General features: G+C 36.0%; 1 protein-coding gene across 3 annotated transcripts in view; it reads right to left on the bottom strand.

Moving 5' to 3' along the window:
- The window catches only part of LOC129278484 (peripheral plasma membrane protein CASK-like), a 98,274-nt gene extending 86,791 nt beyond the window's left edge, over window positions 1–11,483 (bottom strand). For 2 of the 3 annotated variants that reach the window (XM_064111654.1, XM_064111655.1), the window contains exons 1-2: window positions 11,379–11,480; window positions 8,539–8,616 (exon numbers count right to left, since the gene is read on the bottom strand). In XM_064111654.1, coding sequence (XP_063967724.1) covers window positions 8,539–8,616; window positions 11,379–11,455 — 155 coding nt within the window. In that variant the 5' untranslated portion in view covers window positions 11,456–11,480. Of the gene's footprint in view, window positions 1–8,538; window positions 8,617–11,378 lie in introns of all 3 variants that reach the window. The other variant, XM_064111653.1, reaches the window with a different exon arrangement.
- Window positions 11,484–19,199: the final 7,716 nt, after the last annotated feature.

Raw genomic sequence — 19,199 nt, 5'->3', positions numbered from 1 at the left:
AATTGTGCAATATTAGTATTATTATTATTATGCAAATGATAATCTGCATTTCAACAAGGATCATTAATTCATAGTGAAAGCACTGTGTTAACGCACCATCTTATCCTAATTCTCACGATCATTGACTTAAAAGTTTTGAAACAAGGCTCAATTACTATCTCAATAGGGCAGAAGAAAAGACAATAATGGATAAGTGATTAAGGTAAAAGTTTCTGACAGAAAAGGTAAATGAGATAGGCCTATATCAGAGACTGACGGAGAAGATGATTGGCATTGAAAGGAGTAAAAAGGTAATAAAACAATTCAGGACAATGATATTCAGAATAAAAAAAGGGAGATGTGAGGAAATTAATTATCATGGAGAACTATTAAAGAGAGATAAACAAAATTTATGGCAAAAGTTCATAATGAAAGGTATGTGCGATTGCTGGATAGCGCATTCAAACAGCACGCATTCAAAGGATTCCTCTCACTTCATCTTTGGCACAGATCAGTGTTGTATTCCAAGTCACGTTCCCGCGCTATCCAGGGATTCAGCTTCTTTAGGTAGCTAAACTGTATAAAAGGATCCCCTGGAATATGAATTATTCTTCAAGACTTGAAAGAGTTGGGGGAGTGGTGAAAGAGAAAATGGGTGATAATAGGGGGAAAGAAATTACTTAAAGGGGTACTCCAGGTTGAAAATAATTAGGTCTAGATAAAAAGAATAACATTCACTGAGCAGACTGGTGAAAAATTCATCAGAATCTGATGCCAAACATTAAAATTGCTGAATTTTCAATTTAGCAATATTTTTGTGAAAACTGTTACATGCATGTCGTCATGAATATTCAATAGGCGTTCGATCTGATGTCATGAACCCACCTTCTTTTTTCTTGTGTTATTACATGAAATCATAACTATTTCATATTCTCATACGTGTGTATGATATATATAATTATATGTTTAATAAGTTGCAGCAATGGAAATCTTAAACATTAATTCAGTTGTTTATCCATTTTTTTTAATTCTTGGACAATATTGGAAGAAATATAATACAATACAAAAGAATAGGAGGAAATATGACATCATCAACTTGCCCATTACATATTCATAAGGACATGCATACATGTAGAACTGTTGCATCAAAATATTGCCAAACTTTAAATTGTTCATTCCCTGTACGATTTTGATAAAAATTTTCAGTATTTTGTTTGTCTGATTCTACTTTATCTCTTCAAGTCAGAGGCCCGTATTCTGAAGTCAGGTTCAAGTTACGCCAAGGTCTAACTCTGTGCTAAAATTATGAGAGCCAAAAATTCTGTTTATATCGTATGTGCCTTATGTACTACTTTGTTTCCTGATGCTTTTTCGAACAATAAAATATGGATTTTCATCTTTTCATTTTCATCTTTTCATCTTTCATTGTACAATTTGAGTGTCAAATGAGTTAATAAAATCGATTTGTACTGTAAGGGATTTGTGCCCCGATTGGCTCTCCATTGTTAAACCACAACTTTAAACCAAGGTTTGATTTAAACCTCAGTTCAGAATATGGGCCATATTGTTTTCAGCCTGGAGTACCCCTTAAAGGAAAATGAGGTAGAAGGAAAAAAAGGAAGTGAAAAGACTATGTTATAAAAACTAGGGTAATGAGAATAATGTCAGACACTTTTCTGCGAGGACCACAACGTCAGGCGTTCAATTTACACCATGAAGGTTGAACACTATACCAAAGTGTTAAAATAACAAAAAGAATGTGTGTTGAACTATCACCATAAACATAACACTGGTGTAAGATGCTTGATGTGGTGCTCTGTGAACACTGGCAGTGTAATTTCAACACCACTGTGTTTGCAGTGTAAAAATGTATGCCCTACATGTACATCCAACCCCAAGAAAAATACTTTTCAAAAAGAAAGTCTATGAATGTGTCAATAGGTATAAAGACAGGCACTGTAACTAGGATGCTAAAATAAAAGCCGGAAAAGTTTGGAAAGTGCTGCATAAAAATCCTGTTGTGGAATCTTGCTGTATTGTGGAATAGGATATATGGAATAGGATACGTGAATATATATTCACTGTACATACACACAACCACTGTGTTTATCTTCAGCACCTTGAAGCAGCACCCACATCGGAAGAAGAAAAGGAAAAGAATCAAATTTGAAGAAAGAGAAGACGGAGAGGAAAAAGAAAGGATGGAGGAAGGGAGGAATTAATGAAGGAGTGACACAAGAAATCAATTAAGGTATCAAAGATCCACGATGATAACCCGGTATCACATTCAAACGAGGCAGACTCGAAACATTCTCCATTCTCGATGAATCCCTGCACAGCACAGAACGTATTCCAAGCCATGCATCTCAACCCTATCCCGGGAATAAGCCTCTTTAGGTAACTAAACAGGATTGGGGGCCTCCGCCATGTATTATTCACATCGAGACATACTTCTGAGCAGCCCTAATCACGTCGGAGGCAGGGGCTGGATACTGATGCACTTTCAAGCGTGGCGGAGTCTCGCAAGGAACTCCTACAGGCGATGAGTCACATTAATGATGAGAAGGGTAGCTCTGGCCCACAAGAGTGGTAAATATTGACGAACTATTGGCTATTTTCAGCTCTCCCTCTCACCTTAAAGTGAAAGTTGGGATTATTGATCCAATAAATCAGCCCATAGAGAGTTTAAGAAGCATCGTATAAAGGTTTTAGAGATAAGAAATTCTTTCTGTATCAAAAATCAGTTGAGAAGGGGACTGCTGACCTACAAGAGTGGTAAATATTGACAACCTATCAGCTATTTTCAGCTCTCCGTCTCTCACCTTAAATTGAAAGTTTAACCTTTGGAATTATTGATCCAACAGAATACCCAAAGAAAGTTTAAGAGCACAACAAGAGATATGAAATTCCCTCCTACTTCAATTCAGTTGTACATTTGACTTCAGCAACACTGGTGGACCCTCGTTAACTGAAATTCATGATCACATGACCATGATTTTTTTTTTTTGATCATGCACATTAAAGTATAGCCAGAAGTTTTGTATTCCATATACCATATTTGCACAAAGAAATCAACATCGTTCATACAAAATTTACAAACAAAGTATAGCTCTCTTCGATATCCTTCAAATTCTTGATCCCGAGTAAACATAAAGATTCAGCATTTAAAAGGAGACGTTAGGCATTCCTGTCATGAGCTTTTCAAATGAATTTAGCAGACGATTCTTCAGAAACAGTGAAAATATACTGTAGGACTTATTCAGAAGTTGAGACTTGTATTTCATATAAAAAAAATTCTTTGCACTGTATTATATCACTGATACAAGTTTGGATGATCATTAAGAACTGGTCTCATTGACATGAATTCAAACTATTTCAACCATTAACAGTAAACCAGGCAATTTAAGTTGATCATTCTTCTGAATGTTACTAAACCAATAGATATGCTTCTCCATACATAAAATTTGGTCAGTGGGGTGATATTTTTGGATCTCTGAAGGCTGCAACCAGGTATTCAAACTTGGGCTCCCAATCAAATTAAATTTTCATGAACAATCACAAAATCTATCCTGTAAAACGCATTTTAATTAGAGATCCTGGACCTACATGTAAACTGTTTTAAGGCATACTTGCCGCATCCATATATTACAATTATTTTAAGAATTTATTTATTTTGGGTGTGTGCGTTTTAACAAGCCTTCTCCTGGCTTTATAGTACACTCCTTTTTCCCATTTATTTATTACTTATCTTTCGTCTTGTTTTAATATTATTTCAATGATTTGGCAATAATACTTTGATTATCACTTTCGTCTGTATTTATTTATTTTTCAATGATAATTATGTTTTAATTTTTATTGTTTCTTTGTTTGTACATGATCATGATATCAACTTGTATTTTTAATGAATTGGAAATAAATGCTGAATTGAATTGAATTATATGAGCTGGTAATAAATTAAAATAGTAATAGGTGCATTTGAGGGAATTTACCATAACTGAAGACAGGCTTTAATACTTTTCATCATCACCTTCACACCATATCTATAACTACCCCCATCTGTACCCCCTAGGAGGGAGTGAATAATTCAGGATGAGATGGTTGCTTTAGACCGACATCCAAATTAGTGTGGCTTGGAGTATATCTCAATTTGAGGAGCACACCCCAGCAATGATCACCTTGAAATAGTCAATAAGGAAAAGACTCCCCCCCCCCCCTTGAAATAATGGGGGCTCCAGTTTATTTTTACGATATGTCTCAGATGACCCCAGTGTTGGGGACTCTATAAAAAGGAACTGTTCTTTGAAGGTTTAATTACTGTTTTGAATACAATATCAGTATTGATAAACTTTCAATTCACCATAATTCAATTTGAATTCAATTTCATCTTAATTCATTCACTTGAATTCAATTTCATCTGAATTCATTCCAATTCAATTTAATTCAAATTAATTTGATTTATTCAATTCAATCCAATTCCACCACATTCAATGCAATTAAGTTCAATTTACACCTACATGTAGTTCAATCAAATTCAATTTCATTTAGTTCTACAAAATACTTTCTGAATGGAGATGTTTGATTAGCCATCGACATACGATATCTTTGACCAGTCACACTACGCATGCATCAAGACCCTTTATCACAGATGTGGGTCATGCAACCTGGCCTTCGTTAAAGGACAGCTCTAACCTTGAAATAACTCAATTTGCATCGAAGCACATGGATCAAAGAAATGAGATGATAAGTTAGACATCAATAGTCTAGATAATGAGGGGATGATAATCATTTGTTCATGCACATCTTGAGTTGGCAATTTGATCAGGGGAATGCGTTAAGAACAAATCCTAATCTGCTGTCTACAGAAATCTATCTTGTATTACCCCCATGAGTTATAAAAGTAGTGGAGTACTAATGATGTATTTTTTAAATAATTTTTCCCGTGTTAAAATATTGAGGAAATTTGCCTGGGCACTTCATGACAACCACAGTAGCCCTCTCTTGAGTTTGAACTTTCCATACTATGATCACATCTATGTAAATTCAAATTTTAAACTGCTTGTCCAATTAGATTCAAACTTAAACAAGACTGCTTTTCTTTTTTTTACTGTTTTCTCATAAAGGAGATGTTGCCCTTTAAAGCAACTCCCATCCCACACACGTCCTGCTCTACGAATTGAATATCGGGCAGGATGGAGGGTATCTGATGCGGCGTAAATGTGTAAACCAAGACGGGCATGCAGTCAGTGGTCAGTATTAAAGCAACTGGTTGGGATTCAGCAGGGGAGACGGGACGAAGCATCAAAGACACGTCACCGGGTGATAGCCAGGTGATGGGTAGAAAAGGATGCCTCGACTCAGGGCATACTAATTGCCCGTCTCTCACGTCAATCTCTACGGAATGACCTATAATTGACTGCAATAAGGCAGGAGCCATCTCTTTAAAGGGTCAAGATATTAAGTTTCTGCAAGCTTTTTTTTCTTCTTCTTCTCCTACTTTCTTTCCTCCTCCTCTTTCTTCTGTCTTCTTCTTCTTCCTTTTTCCTTTTTCTCCTCCTTCTCCCCCTCCTCCTTCTCCTCCTCCTCCACCTGCACCAAAACTTTCAAACGCTTTACCACTGCACATCAGGCCAAAGACAACTCCCGAATCGTTCATGAAAGCCCTAAAATGTCATCTCTTCACCCTGAAATAAACTTTTATTGGACAGTGAAAAAAATAGCGAATAGGCAAGATTTCGCATGAGGTGAAAGAAAGATGCTCTATTCAACTCAACTAATGCCTCGTTGAATAGAGTGTTTCTTTCTTTCACCGAATGCGAAATCTCACACCATTGCACGAATATGAATATTCGCTATTTGTGTTGTATAACGCCTCGGAATCTAGCAAAAATATGAAAAAAAATAAAGATTTACCCTGCAGTGATCTATGAAAAGGGAGCAAAAATATTGAAAGCGAAAAGCAAAATCCCACAAGCGCACATGACCTTGGGCAGCATTGCGCATTTAGCCAGCAGGCTCTACGCGTATTGCACCTTCATTTTTACTGAGCGCAATGAATAAAATCGTATTGTGACGTCACCTCCTAAAGCCGTGCAACGGTACATTTTGGATGGTACGTAGTGTGTGCAACTGTACAAATGTTTGACATTCAGCCTCCCATTTGCTCGCATACAACAAGCTAAGTAGGCATTGTACAATTCATTTTGTGTACTTTTACTCTTTATATATTTTCATATCATGGTATTATATCTTTTTTGTTCTACCTTTTTTTCTGGAAAGCAATTGGAGCTTGATCTATTTTAATAAGCTTTAAAAACATTTTATTATTATTAATAGTGGTCATGGCGGTGGGTGGCTGGTGGTGGTAGTAGTATTTGGTCCAGCATGTAAGCATATATTGAACTGGCATTGGCAATTATCTTCTTTTTTTACCACGACCTTATTGAAATCCGATGAGGCTATAAATAATTCACATACCCAATGAACCAGATACATATCTTTATCTCTTGGTGTCAGTGGTTATCAATTATGACCTCCTTAGCAACAGTTGCTAAGGGCTGAAATGAAGAGAGTGTTATCAATATATTCCTTCACCAGCAAACTACTGTATAGACATGGGACTCGAATTTATAAATGTAATTGGGATAATGTTCTTTTTTCCACAACCACAAAAATTTCTGTTTTTGGTAAGCTTTTGCTTACAATGCAGCATGCTTCATGAGACCTTCGTCGTAGCTCAACAAAGTTTAAGTTTGATATATTTCGATATATTTTAGCTTGATATTAAATTTGGGGTAGCAGAACACCAGAGATTGAACTCTTTCATGAGTCAGAATATTGCAAATCTCAAAAAGAAATGTAAGGACCTGCCTTCTTGCCCACATAGTATTAGTTGCTTCTGCCAAAAAGACCTAGCCAAAGAAGTTGTATACTTGTAGGATCAATCATTACCTTTTCAGGTGGGTGTTTCATAAAGCTGTTTATAAGTTAAGAGCGACTTTAAGAACAACTGGTGATCCTTTCTTACACGCAAGATAATCACCAATGAACATTTAGTGAATAACATTTACCACAAAAAAGGATCACCAGTCGTTCTTAAAGTCGCTCTTAACTTACAAACAGCTTTATGAAACGACCCCTTGGGGGCCGTTTCATAAAGCTGTTCGTAAGTTAAGAGTGACTTTAAGAACGATTGGTGATCCTTTCTTACGCGCTAAACCATCGCCAATGAATCTACCGTTTACCACAAGAAAGGATCACCAGTCGTTCTTAAAGTCGCTCTTAACTTACGAAGAGCTTTATGAAACACCCACCCGGACCGTTATTATTGTTGGTGCCACCACAAATTCTGTATTATATTTTTAAACACAAGTCTTATACATATTATACAAAGTCTAAACATGCCCTTTTCAGATGGGCATATCAGGACGTAGATTGATTGTACCCAAAACTGGGTTGATTACCATCAAATCATGAGGATAATGCTGCAAGGTGACCCCGAGCTAATAAATTTCATGGAGAAGTTGTGGTGGTAGGTATTTGTCACATTTCTATCAACAATGCTTATTGAATTTTTTTTTCAACTATGCTTCAAAAATTTGCACAGGTATCAAATTTCCATCTTAGACATCCCATGTATCCAACAGTCTTGGCAATCAAGTTAACAGTAATAAATATAATCAGTTTATTCAAAACAAACTGATAACTGGAATCACTCAATCATGATGATTTTTTCATAGTTTGAAAAACTTTTGTAATATTTTTTTTTCATCAAGGTACATGTGCTTTAATAATGCTAGTTTAATTTTCTTCAAGGCTGTGAGAACAGGGACTTTTGTTAATAATCTTCCTCCCAATCATGTCTCTCTTTACGTTCTTGTTTCACTTTCTCTCTCTCTCTTTCTACGTTCTTTGACTACTTGTCCTTCCTCTTTGAATATCCAAAGGGCATAGCATTAATTAAACACGCTTCATGCCGTCTGTCTCTGTAGAAACCCTAATCAAACTTTTATGAAGACCATTACAAGTCAAGAATAATAAACAGTTTGGGGAATCAGGGGTCTGTACCACAAAGGTGGGGATCAATCGCAGAAATGAGTGGTGATGGCCAACTGAGATCAATGTTACATGGGCATCTTGGTTGAAACACTGAACATTAACCAATCAGAATGCTTGTATTATTTGATATCTGTCACAAACCTCTATGATACAGGCCCTGGGGCCCATGACACAAAGCTTAGCGATGAATAGCAAATATGAAAGAACACTTCTGATTGGTTCCTGGTCAGTATTTTGAACTAGATACGCGTGTAACATTGATCTTGATTGGTCAGTCCATTTAGCGATTGATCGCTAATCTTTGAGTTACGGAGCCCTGGTCAACATTTTCCTCTCATTTCCTGTCTCAAAGTGGTGGGAGCTTCCAAGCATACAGCAGACCAAACTAGAGGGTCTAAGGGTCCGAACGGCAGTCCGGAGGAATTTTTCATTTTTCATCCAGGTAACATCTGGGTATCCCCAGAATGGTCAGTGTGAAAGGGGTATGAATATTAAGTTACTTACCTTGATACTGCTTCACTGTAGACGAAGCCTGCATTCGCTCTTTTGACAATCTCAAAACACAGGTCTGCTCCTTCCATACTGCACAGGGTAATAGGAGGGTGAGAGCAAGAAGGAAAAGGAGAGATAGGGAAAGAACGAAGAGAGAAAGAGAACGGGAGAGATAGAAGGGGAATGGAAGAAAGGAGGGTGAAAGAGGAGGGGAGAGAAAGAGAGAAAACAGGTAGAACATCAAAGAGAGAGCATAAACAAACACGAAAGTGAAGAAAAGAGCGAGAGGGGCAGAAGCAAAGTTTTTTATGAATTGGGGGGGGGGAAGATTATGAGAGAGATGAGGAAAAATATATGAAGGAAGAAATATAGCAGAGAGGAATAAAAAGAGAAAGAAAATGTTGATTAGTGAATGAAAATATTTTTGTACATGTATTATATTTTCATTTTAGTATACTGCTATTCATAGCAGGGGATTCTACTTGAGTCAAGTACAATGCAAATTCAAGGAAAACAAATATTACATGACATTTTTAATGCAAACTAAGACTGAAATATTATCAAGCTGATACGTTTGTCCTCTCATCACTGCAGCATGCATAGCTAGTTGCATCAAAGCGAATCATTATATGCATAATTCACCACTCATGGGAATAAATACATGTAGCGTGCCTTTCAGACAAGTTGAATTTCTTGTACTGTACATGCAGTATTAAAAAATTTAGTGCATCAACAACTAGCTCCTACTCAATGTGTACACTGTAGGAATGGAATAGGCCTACATACTAAACACAAATCTCATTTTACCAACAAAAAAATCAATACAATTAAAAGAATTTATTAAAGCCATTTCCAGATTATGAAGACGGGCTCTTACGATTCCAATAACATGGAAAGACATATATCCACATTATATTTCTTCCCCTTTCTTGAATACAGTTTTGCCTGGAAGGCAGACTACATACATGCTGTCAGAAATGGAGGAGTGGTGAAATCTATATTTTATTGATCCAAAATCTACTTTGTCAAAACAGACTGTGAAAAAGAGGGTTGTAGAATTGTAAATAATTGAAAGGAATAACAGACATGAATTTTTATATGATGAAATGAGGGTATTCTGCATGGTAAAACAAGTTCGTACAATTTGTACTGACAAGCCATGCGTGGAAATGGTTTCCAGATACTTTTTTTTTTGTAAAGTCCCAATGATTATTTACTCAAATTGCATTTTATATAAAAAGTTAAAATAAATATATACATGTATTGAAGATATATTTTTTAATCTACTTTTTGTAACCTACTGCAACATTCTGCATTGTCATGAATGGGGATTTAGCAAGGGCTCTTTTGAACAGTTTGAGGGCGGAGTCGACCAAATCCCTCATCCAATTTCTCTAAGCTATTGATAAGACAAAATGGTCAATAAGCAACATCAATAAAAATATAGTTTCATCTATTTGAAACATGCATAGCTTCAAACACAATACATTGATAAAAAGTTCTCCCAGAATTTGAAAAACGTATTTTGTTCATTTCTAATTCTAATAACAATAGATATGCCCATTTCTCAAAGGCTGAACATACATTTAAGATTACTGAGCAAAGTAAAAAATATGAAACATCTTGAAAGAATAAGCTAAATTCTAGCCCTCGGAACTGTCACCAACCCCCCTAAACAAAAGATGCAGGCATCCTCTCAATCGAATAAATTGATGGAAACACGCACGCACATCACTCTATAGAATGCCTGGCCTAAACATCCACGGCTAAAAATAGCATGATAGTTTTTTTCTTCTACAAGGAATTCTCTCCCATCAATGGACATCGCTCGTAGGCAATCCCATCTTGGTCTTGCATGAAGTAAACCTCACCAACTTGAACCTCACTACTGCTACAGACACACCGGTGAAACCGACTACAGAGTGATCAAAGCTGTTACGTTATTTCCAATGAGATACGATCGGTCGGCTGAGAGTCAGTTTTATGGGTGTGACTGCAGCGTCATATTTGGGGATAGAATAAATCCCCTTCTCACGGAAAGCAGTCCATTTGAAATGATAGAAAAAAGGTGTGTACATGTATAGTGCATATATCATCTGTTTTCTTTACACTGAGATGCTAAGAATCATACAGAAATTGAGCATCAACTATACTGCATATAATGATACATAATACAAAAGAGACGACAAATTACATGAATGATTTACATACGTTGATAAATCCTCATATTTGTCATTACACCTACATGTATTCACGGGGGACCAGTTGAGGAGAACTAAATCATTTTTCTTATTTTATTAGCACTCATTCACGAGAGTTACAAATCATGATCTATGACGCTTGCAAGTCAATGACCCATTAAGACCTTCCTTGTCAGACTTCCTATGAAATCATGAAGCGTGACTTGTAATGCTTTGATAACCATGGCTAGATAATTCATCATTTTATAGACCTACATGTACCTGATTATTCTTTATATGTAATATTTATATTTCATTTTAAGTTCTTCATATGACATGATCTCAAATGCACATTGGATATTAAAATCAATCAATAATTGAAGTCAAGGCAGATAACTTTTCAAAAATTTAATGAAATAGGCAGTGTCCATTAGAATATGATTAGGAACTGTTAATTTCATTTCATTTCTATTTTTATTTCTATTTAATCAGGATAGCCTCGTCAGCTATAAACTCTGCTTGGCCCTGAAATATACCTGTATAGTGTATGAAGTTATTAGAGCTTGCAAGATATCTATTCTCAGATTAAAAGTTACATATATACTCCACCTGGGTGGAGAGTGGCAAAAATGGGACTTAGGCCTTGCCAAAGAACGTGAAAGATATACTTACTATTCAAAAACCATATAGAGTAGTCCATCTGAACTGTATGTCTCCAATAATTCAACAATGTGTGGATGCTTTAACATGTGACATATTGATGCTTCTCTTTTCAGGTCTACAAAAAAGGAAATGAGAGAAAAGAGAGAAAAATAAGAACATTTTAATGTTGAAGTGTTAAAAAGTATCATGACTGTATACCCAGAACAGAAGAGACACACAAATGGGCGATTCCATGCTAGAAAAATCAGCCATTTTCACGACATTTTTCAACCTGCTGTCCAAAAAAATAAGGAACTTCAACTTGTTTTGTGGTAGTAATAAAGTACTACTTGAAAGTCATGTAAAAAAAAAAATTACAACCAACAGAAAAATGTCGTCGATGGGTGAATTAGAGGATAAAATGTTGCGTCGTCGTACGGGACATTTATGAGTCCCGTGCGACACACACCATTTTCACCTTTAATTCACCTCCAACTAAACATTTTGATATTGGTAATCAGTTTTTCACATGGCTACCCACTATACCTGTATCATTGATAACAATGAAAATTGTATTGCTCAAGCATTCAGCTATGGCATCGCCCATACCATCATCTCCATTTCTTTCACAATGTATTAGTACTGACTTTTAATATAAGTTTTTACAGTGGATAATATAGAAGCTTGACTCACAGACCTGCATACATGTACATGTACATGTAGAACATGAGTATCAATTTAATAAAATATTAATCGCGCAATCAAAATAACCATGTATACATGTACATCAATTATTAATGTGGCACATGTGGGTAAACTATCTCAGCATATGAATGAATCAAGAACTATTCTTCGCATGTGCAAGTATGTCTGCACTTGTTAGGGGAACACAGACACATATGTATGTAGCCTTGTAAGACAAATCAATAATTATTCCATGAATATCATTGATATATCTTTCTGACACCACGGACCCAGTGCAGTTTGAACTTTGCTTTCCAGGATCAGAACTGCGCAAACAGAGACGGGACCTTTGTCAATACCGAGTATCGAGTATGAGTACACAATTCAAGTTGGATTCCTTCATCATGTATGACTGACCAAGATTGGAACCCATAGGAATCATAGATTCATTCCCTTTGCATGTTTCTTTCATTTTTTAAATATATTCTTAAGTAATTTAATTACAAAATATATAAATTTAGTTCAAATTTATTACAGTTCGCTCAGAAGGACCTTTCCCCCATTTCTTCATTATGCACCCCTTAATCCACACTCCAAGAAATGTTTCAACCAACATATCAGGTTGGTTAATTTATTATGTGAAACTACCATCTGTTGATTAAGAGAAATCCCCAAAATGTTGGATTTAAACATCATTTGTTTGTACCGTATGTACTGATTCGCACACCCAATTTAAGCAAACCAGTTGTGTCCTTACCGGTTAACCAGTTTAACAAGGTAAAGTGGTCTTGAAGACCACATTGCAAGGTGGATTTCCGAACTGGTTTTGAAGACCACTTAAGATCGCTTCCAAGACTGCTTTGAGCATTCCCATTACACGTTAAACTGGTTGCCACTATTAAAAAAACTGGTTTAAGAATGAAGGTGGGAATGGGGTCTAGGTTTCCATGTTCCTAGAAATCTGTTGCTTATTGGGCGGAGAATATGCACCCTCCCGAAACAAGAACCCAATCAAGGGCCTCGAGAATCACTCGTATTACTGTCCTCTCCGTCACCAGAGCTTGTACAGTAATCAATAGATGCTGTCCCTTCTTATTACCTGTACCTAGAGTAAGACATTACGGACATTTCAATGCATACAGTACATGCACTAACGCGGGCTGTTGCAGCCAGGACTAACAGAGGCTTTTGGTGGTGTTGTCAGAACCTCCCAACCCTACCCCTTTTCATTAATCCTAGTTTTGATATCGATTAGGCATGCAGATTATAAATTGTTTAAAAAGCAGTCCAAGGCTTTAAATGGCCCTTTCAGTGGCCTTGAATATTTTGAGGTCCTTTGTAACTTTCCATAACTGTACCTAAAGGTCAAGTCCACCCCAGAAAAATGTTGATTTGAATAATTAGAGAAAAATCAAACTAGCATAACGCTGAAAATTTCATCAAAATCGGATGTAAAATAAGAAAGTTATGACATTTTAAAGTTTCACTTATTTTTCACAAAACAGTGATATGCACAACTCAGTGACATGCAAATGAGACAGTCAATGATGTCCATCACTCACTATTTCTTTTGTTTTTTATTGTTTGAATTATACAATATTTCATTTTTTATAGATTTGACAATAGGGACCAACTCGACTGAATCATATAGTTTTAAGCAATGCTAGTTTCAACTGTTCATGGAGGAATCAAGCGTTGTTTCACTTGACAATGAGGAGAAAATGAGAATATTTCATATTTCATGTAATAGAATACAAAAGAAATAGTGAGTGGATGACGTCATCAGTCTCCTCATTTGCATACCACCCAGGATGTGCATATAACTGTTTTGTGAAAACAAGCAAAACTTTAGAATGTCATAACTTTCTTATTTTACATCCAATTTTGATGAAGTTTTCAGTGTTTTGCTTGTTGGATTTTTCTCTTTTTATGAAATCAACTTTTTGTTGGGGTGGACTTGTCCTTTAAATATATAAGGTACCCTTTTGGGAAGTGGCCTTGCCCTAAAAAAAAGTTCAAAATTTAAGGCCTGTATTCATGACATAAAATTAATTACAAAACATTAGTTTATAATTATATTTTGATTGAATAACAAAATAATCAAATCATGAAACCCACAAGTCATTTACCAGCAAATAGCAGAGAACATCATTCACAATAAAAGTGATTTCCATCACAAACAGATACAAAACATGCACAGTTCTCTCTGGATACACCTAAACCTTCCATTCCTCCCATCACTGCACTACACCTACATGTAAGAACTTCAGGATACTGTCATTTAATAAAATCGTGCATCTTGCAAGAATGGGGCATGACCACTGGGCAAATCTCCCCCCATGGCAGGGGGCAAAAGCACAGGAGCAGTTATTGAATTTCAACTGACCCGTCAAATCCAAAATTGAATCTACGGGAGTGAGTCGTAATGCGAACAAAATCGAACGACGGGGCTTTGAGATAACGTTTTCCCTGTCATCCTATTACTGAACCGACGGTGGTTCTGAAAGGGTGGAGGTTGCGCCGGGGATCATACAGAACTCGACCCCTTGAAATGATGGAAATCAATAAATGAAATTATGTTGAAGAAGCAATGCTGTTATTCTTCCATTCTCAAGACCTGCGCAGGCATTGTGCCGTTGGGGTAGGGTGGAATTTGTGTTATGGGACACAACACGTGGGCTGCTCAAAAAGGTCACAACTGTTTGTTCTTTTTCCCCCTTACAGTATTAACATTGTTTCGTATGATCCTCCAAGTTACATCCCCTTTATAACCAATTGAAAACGTGTCTATATACAGGGGGATGCCTAAGTTGAATGGGACATGCTCTATACAGACAGGCTGGGGTGTAATGACATTCTTTGTTCATCAAAATTTCTTTTTGAATTTCTTTTTGGGGGTGGGGGTTGATAACAGATACACAAGGGGAAAAGAATGGTTCTTCACACATTACTAGCGTTGACATGTAAATGTATTTGTCATTATAGTCCGGTCTGTTAGCGTCAAAAATACCCTACTTGTGGACACGGTGGACAAAAGCATGATTTTTTCTCCAGACCTTTGTTTATGTATAAGAATTAAAAATGGGGTATGCTCCAAAAAATCTGGCTGCAGGAACAGTGAAAAAATGGGTGAAAATGTCAGAATTTATGAGTTTAAATTGGTCTGATATATAGACTAGCGCCAGTGCAAAACTCAATAGCAGTGCATTATTTTGCATTGGTTTAGTTCTTGAATTCAGACCCTTTTTGAACAGATGTTCTGTTTGTCCTCACATCTCAATGCACCATATATTTGAATGCAGATGCTAAACAAGCCTAAGGGTGGCGGAGAACTTGGTGGAGGGGTTGAATGTTGGTGTGTATGTACATATTTTGGTCTTGGGGTAAAGATGTGCAAAATAAATTTTTGCATGTTTTGGAATTGGTGTTGCCATGGTAACAGTGTATTATGGCAAAAATAAGGTAACAATCTTGCAGTTAGAACTACTTCCTCTGTTTTCATCCGATTCTCATGAAATTTGGCACACACATTGGTCTTGAGGTGAAGATGTCTAAGACACATTTTTGTGTGTCTTTCAGAAATCTTGTTGCCATGGTAACAACATATTATATGGTGAAAACTGGAAAAATACTTACAATTCAAACTGCTTCATCAGTTTTCATTCAATTCACATGAAATTCGGCACACATTGGTATTGAAGTAAAGATGTACAAGGCACTTTTTGTGTGTGTTTCAGAAATTGTGTTGCCATGGTAACAACATATTATATGGCAAGATTTAGGTAAAAACCTTGCAATTTGAACTACTTCATCAGTTTTGAACCAATTTTCATGAAATTGGCTCACACATTGGCCTTGAGGTAAGATGTGCAAGAACCTTTTTTTTTTGCATTTGTCAGAAAGTGCATTGCCAGGGTAACCACATATGATAGCTAGAAATGCAGGAAAACTCATTGTGGATCAATCTACTTCTCAGTTTTCAGCCTGTGCTCATAAAATTTGACACAAATATTCATTTTGGGTAAAGATTCATATTCAGTGTTAAAGGGGAATCCAGCCTTGGTCATAAAATGTTGTGTGGAAAAGGAGAAACATAAGAATGGTGAAAGTTTGAAAGAAATCGGAAGCAAAATTTATGGTTGCTTTAAAATTAAGACTACTAATATGTAGATTTCAAATTGGCAACTGGGTAAGTAAATTATGACAAGGGGTGAGGCCGCAAGGACAACTTTCCCATAGGTCTTGTGCTTAATTATCAGGATATTTGGTTTTCTCCTAAATCCCTATTCCATTAGGGCCGTAATATGAACCTAGTAGTATATTGTTTTATGTCCTCATGAAAGAAAGATATAATTTGTAAAACTTTTGAAAAAGACATTTTAGCCAATTATTCCAGTACATGGAAGAGTGGTCCTTGCCTTAATACATCACTATGACATCACATATGCGGCCAATTTGAAGTCTTCATGGGTATAGTGATTACCAATGTTTACAACTTTTATATATTCACAACTTTCTTATGGTTTGTCCGATATTGTTCAAACTTTGACCTATAAACTTGTCTGATTTTTCCTCTAAAAACAAGTGTTTATTTGGGTTGGATTCCCCTTTAACGTCATATAATAGCGCAGGGTATTAATCACTTTCAATAATATTTATAGCTTCTCTTTTGGGGCAGAGGAGGTAATTAAAAACTGACAACATAAAAATATAGAAGGTTAAAGGCCATGACCATATGACCATTAGGAACTTAAACACTCTTGAAAAAAGCACCCCTTCCATTTTTTTTTTTTTTTGGGGGGGGGGGCTTTAGAAAATTGCCACATAAAGAGTAAAAGGAAATTATTACGACTAGGAACTTAACCCCCCCCCCAAAAAAAAAAAAAAGGGGGGGAAGAAAAATCCTTTACACTTCAGCATATTAATTTAAAGCCTAAAACATTCTGCTTTGATAAAAGATCGTTTCCGGTGCCCAATTATTGATCAATCTTTTATTTTGCTTCTACTCAGTTTTTTGTCATTTCAGTTCCTACTCTGACTTTCTTACATCACTTTTTGCACTTTTGATCTTTACCATATATTCTTGTTTTGTTTCCTCTCTCCCCCTCTTTGTCTCCCTCTCTAAGTACATTTTTCTTTGCTATTTTAATCCATTATTATCTAGCAACAATTATTCCATTTTGAATGCTTACACCTACTCCGAAATATAATACCCTGACATTCATATTTTTCATAATCTTTTAAACTCCATTTTGGCTACACTGTCCTAAATAATACTATTAGCAATATTTAATGTCTAGTTTAAAGAATTGAATAAATGACTGTCATGATATTATATTTTGGTGAAGGTGCATCAAATTCATATTAACAAGGTTGCAGCATTCAGAATGGAATAACTGTTGCTTGAAAAAAATGGATTTAGTTATTTTCCGTAAATCCTCTGTGAAAATTTTAGTTTTATCACTCAGTTTTCCCATTCCTGCAGTTACCACCATCTGAAAGGGATATGACTAGAATATGATTATATGTAGAGAAATAAAAGTCATCATTAAATTTTTGCTCAATGAACAGTGAATAAGTTTGTCTTTACTCGAATGGAAAATTATTTGCATTTTTTTATGATAGTCAGAGTTTGCATCCGACAATTTTGCTACTGAAACATAATATTTATTTTTTGACAATGGGAGATGTAGGATGTATAAAGCAGGGGCTGTCACAGAAATATACTGAAAAAATCAACTGAAAGAAAATAGAAGGCTAAAATCTATTGTGCACATATGTATATCTTTGATATGGTATGTTATTGAGTCATGGATTTGCAAGTGAATTTCTAAAACAAGTGCAGAGATTTTTGTATATATTTATATTTCTATAATTAGTTGCATGATTAAAGGTACACTTTAAAAAATGTCAGAAAAAATAGAGAATAAAAAAAGGAGAGAGGAAACAGAAAGAGATGGTATGGTGAAGCTCAAAATCAAGAGTGATGTGATAAAGTTAAAAAGAAAGGGTAGGAACGGAATATGAATAAAAGACTGAGTAGGAGAATATAAATAAACAATGATTAATCGGGTAAGTAAACAATTTTTTATCAAATCAGAATACATTAAACTTCAAATGAATGGTCTGAAGTGCAAAGGACTCTTCTTACCTTTTAAGGGGGGGGGGCAATTTTCTGCTCAAAAAAATATATCAGCCCCCTATTTTTTTTTTTTTGGGGGGGGGTTAAGTTCCTAGTCATAATCCTTTAACTTTCACTTTTATAAAGTCATTTTCTAAAGACCCCCCCCCCCAAAAAAAAAGGAGTAATGTCTCGCTTTATAAATGCAAAGACCACTGAGGGACAAAGGCGTAGACTGGTTTGAGCATGGGGAGGTAGAACTAAAAGTGGTATGGGGAGGGGTGCACATCTTGGGGAGGTGGAACTAAGGTTTGGAAAATCAGCTGTTGAAAGTAGAAGGGGTACACATTTCGTTTTGCTTGCCAGTGTTGGAACTCCTCTGCCTCAGCGAAAGGTTTCACATTCACCCAGTGTACCCCCAGCCTATGCCTTTGAGGGGATGCTTATTTTAAGAATGTTTATCATTTTTATGTTCCTAATGGCCACTGCCTTTAACCTTCTTTATTTTGATGTCAGATTTTAAGGACCAATCCCGCCCCTCCCCCCAAAAACCTAGAAATATTACTGAAGGTGATTAATACCCCAACACTCTGGAGTGAACATTTTAATGCAGAGAAGACATTTAGAAGTTAATATGAATCTTTACCCCAAGATGAACATTTCTTCCAACTTTTATGAGCACTGACTAAAATCAGGGGAAGTAGTTTGATCCACAATGAGTTTTCCTGCATTTCTGGCTATCATATGTGGTTACCATGTCAATGCACTCTCTGACAAATGCACAAAAAAATGGTTCTTGCACATCTTTACCCCAAGGCAAATGTGTGAGCCAAATTTCATGAGAATTGGTTCAAAACTGATAAAGTAGTTCAAATTGCAAGGTTTTTACCTAAATCTTGCCATATAATATGTTGTTACCATGGCAACACAATTTCTGAAACACACAAAAAAGTGCCTTGTACATCTTTACTTCAATACCAATGCGTGTGCCGAATTTCATGTGAATTGATTGAAAACTGATGAAGCAGTTTGAATTGTAAGTTTTT

This window comes from Lytechinus pictus, chromosome 16 (genome assembly GCF_037042905.1).
Source record: "Lytechinus pictus isolate F3 Inbred chromosome 16, Lp3.0, whole genome shotgun sequence".
NCBI classification, from domain to species: domain Eukaryota; kingdom Metazoa; phylum Echinodermata; class Echinoidea; order Temnopleuroida; family Toxopneustidae; genus Lytechinus; species Lytechinus pictus.
This window is presented reverse-complemented; position numbering and strand designations above follow the sequence as displayed.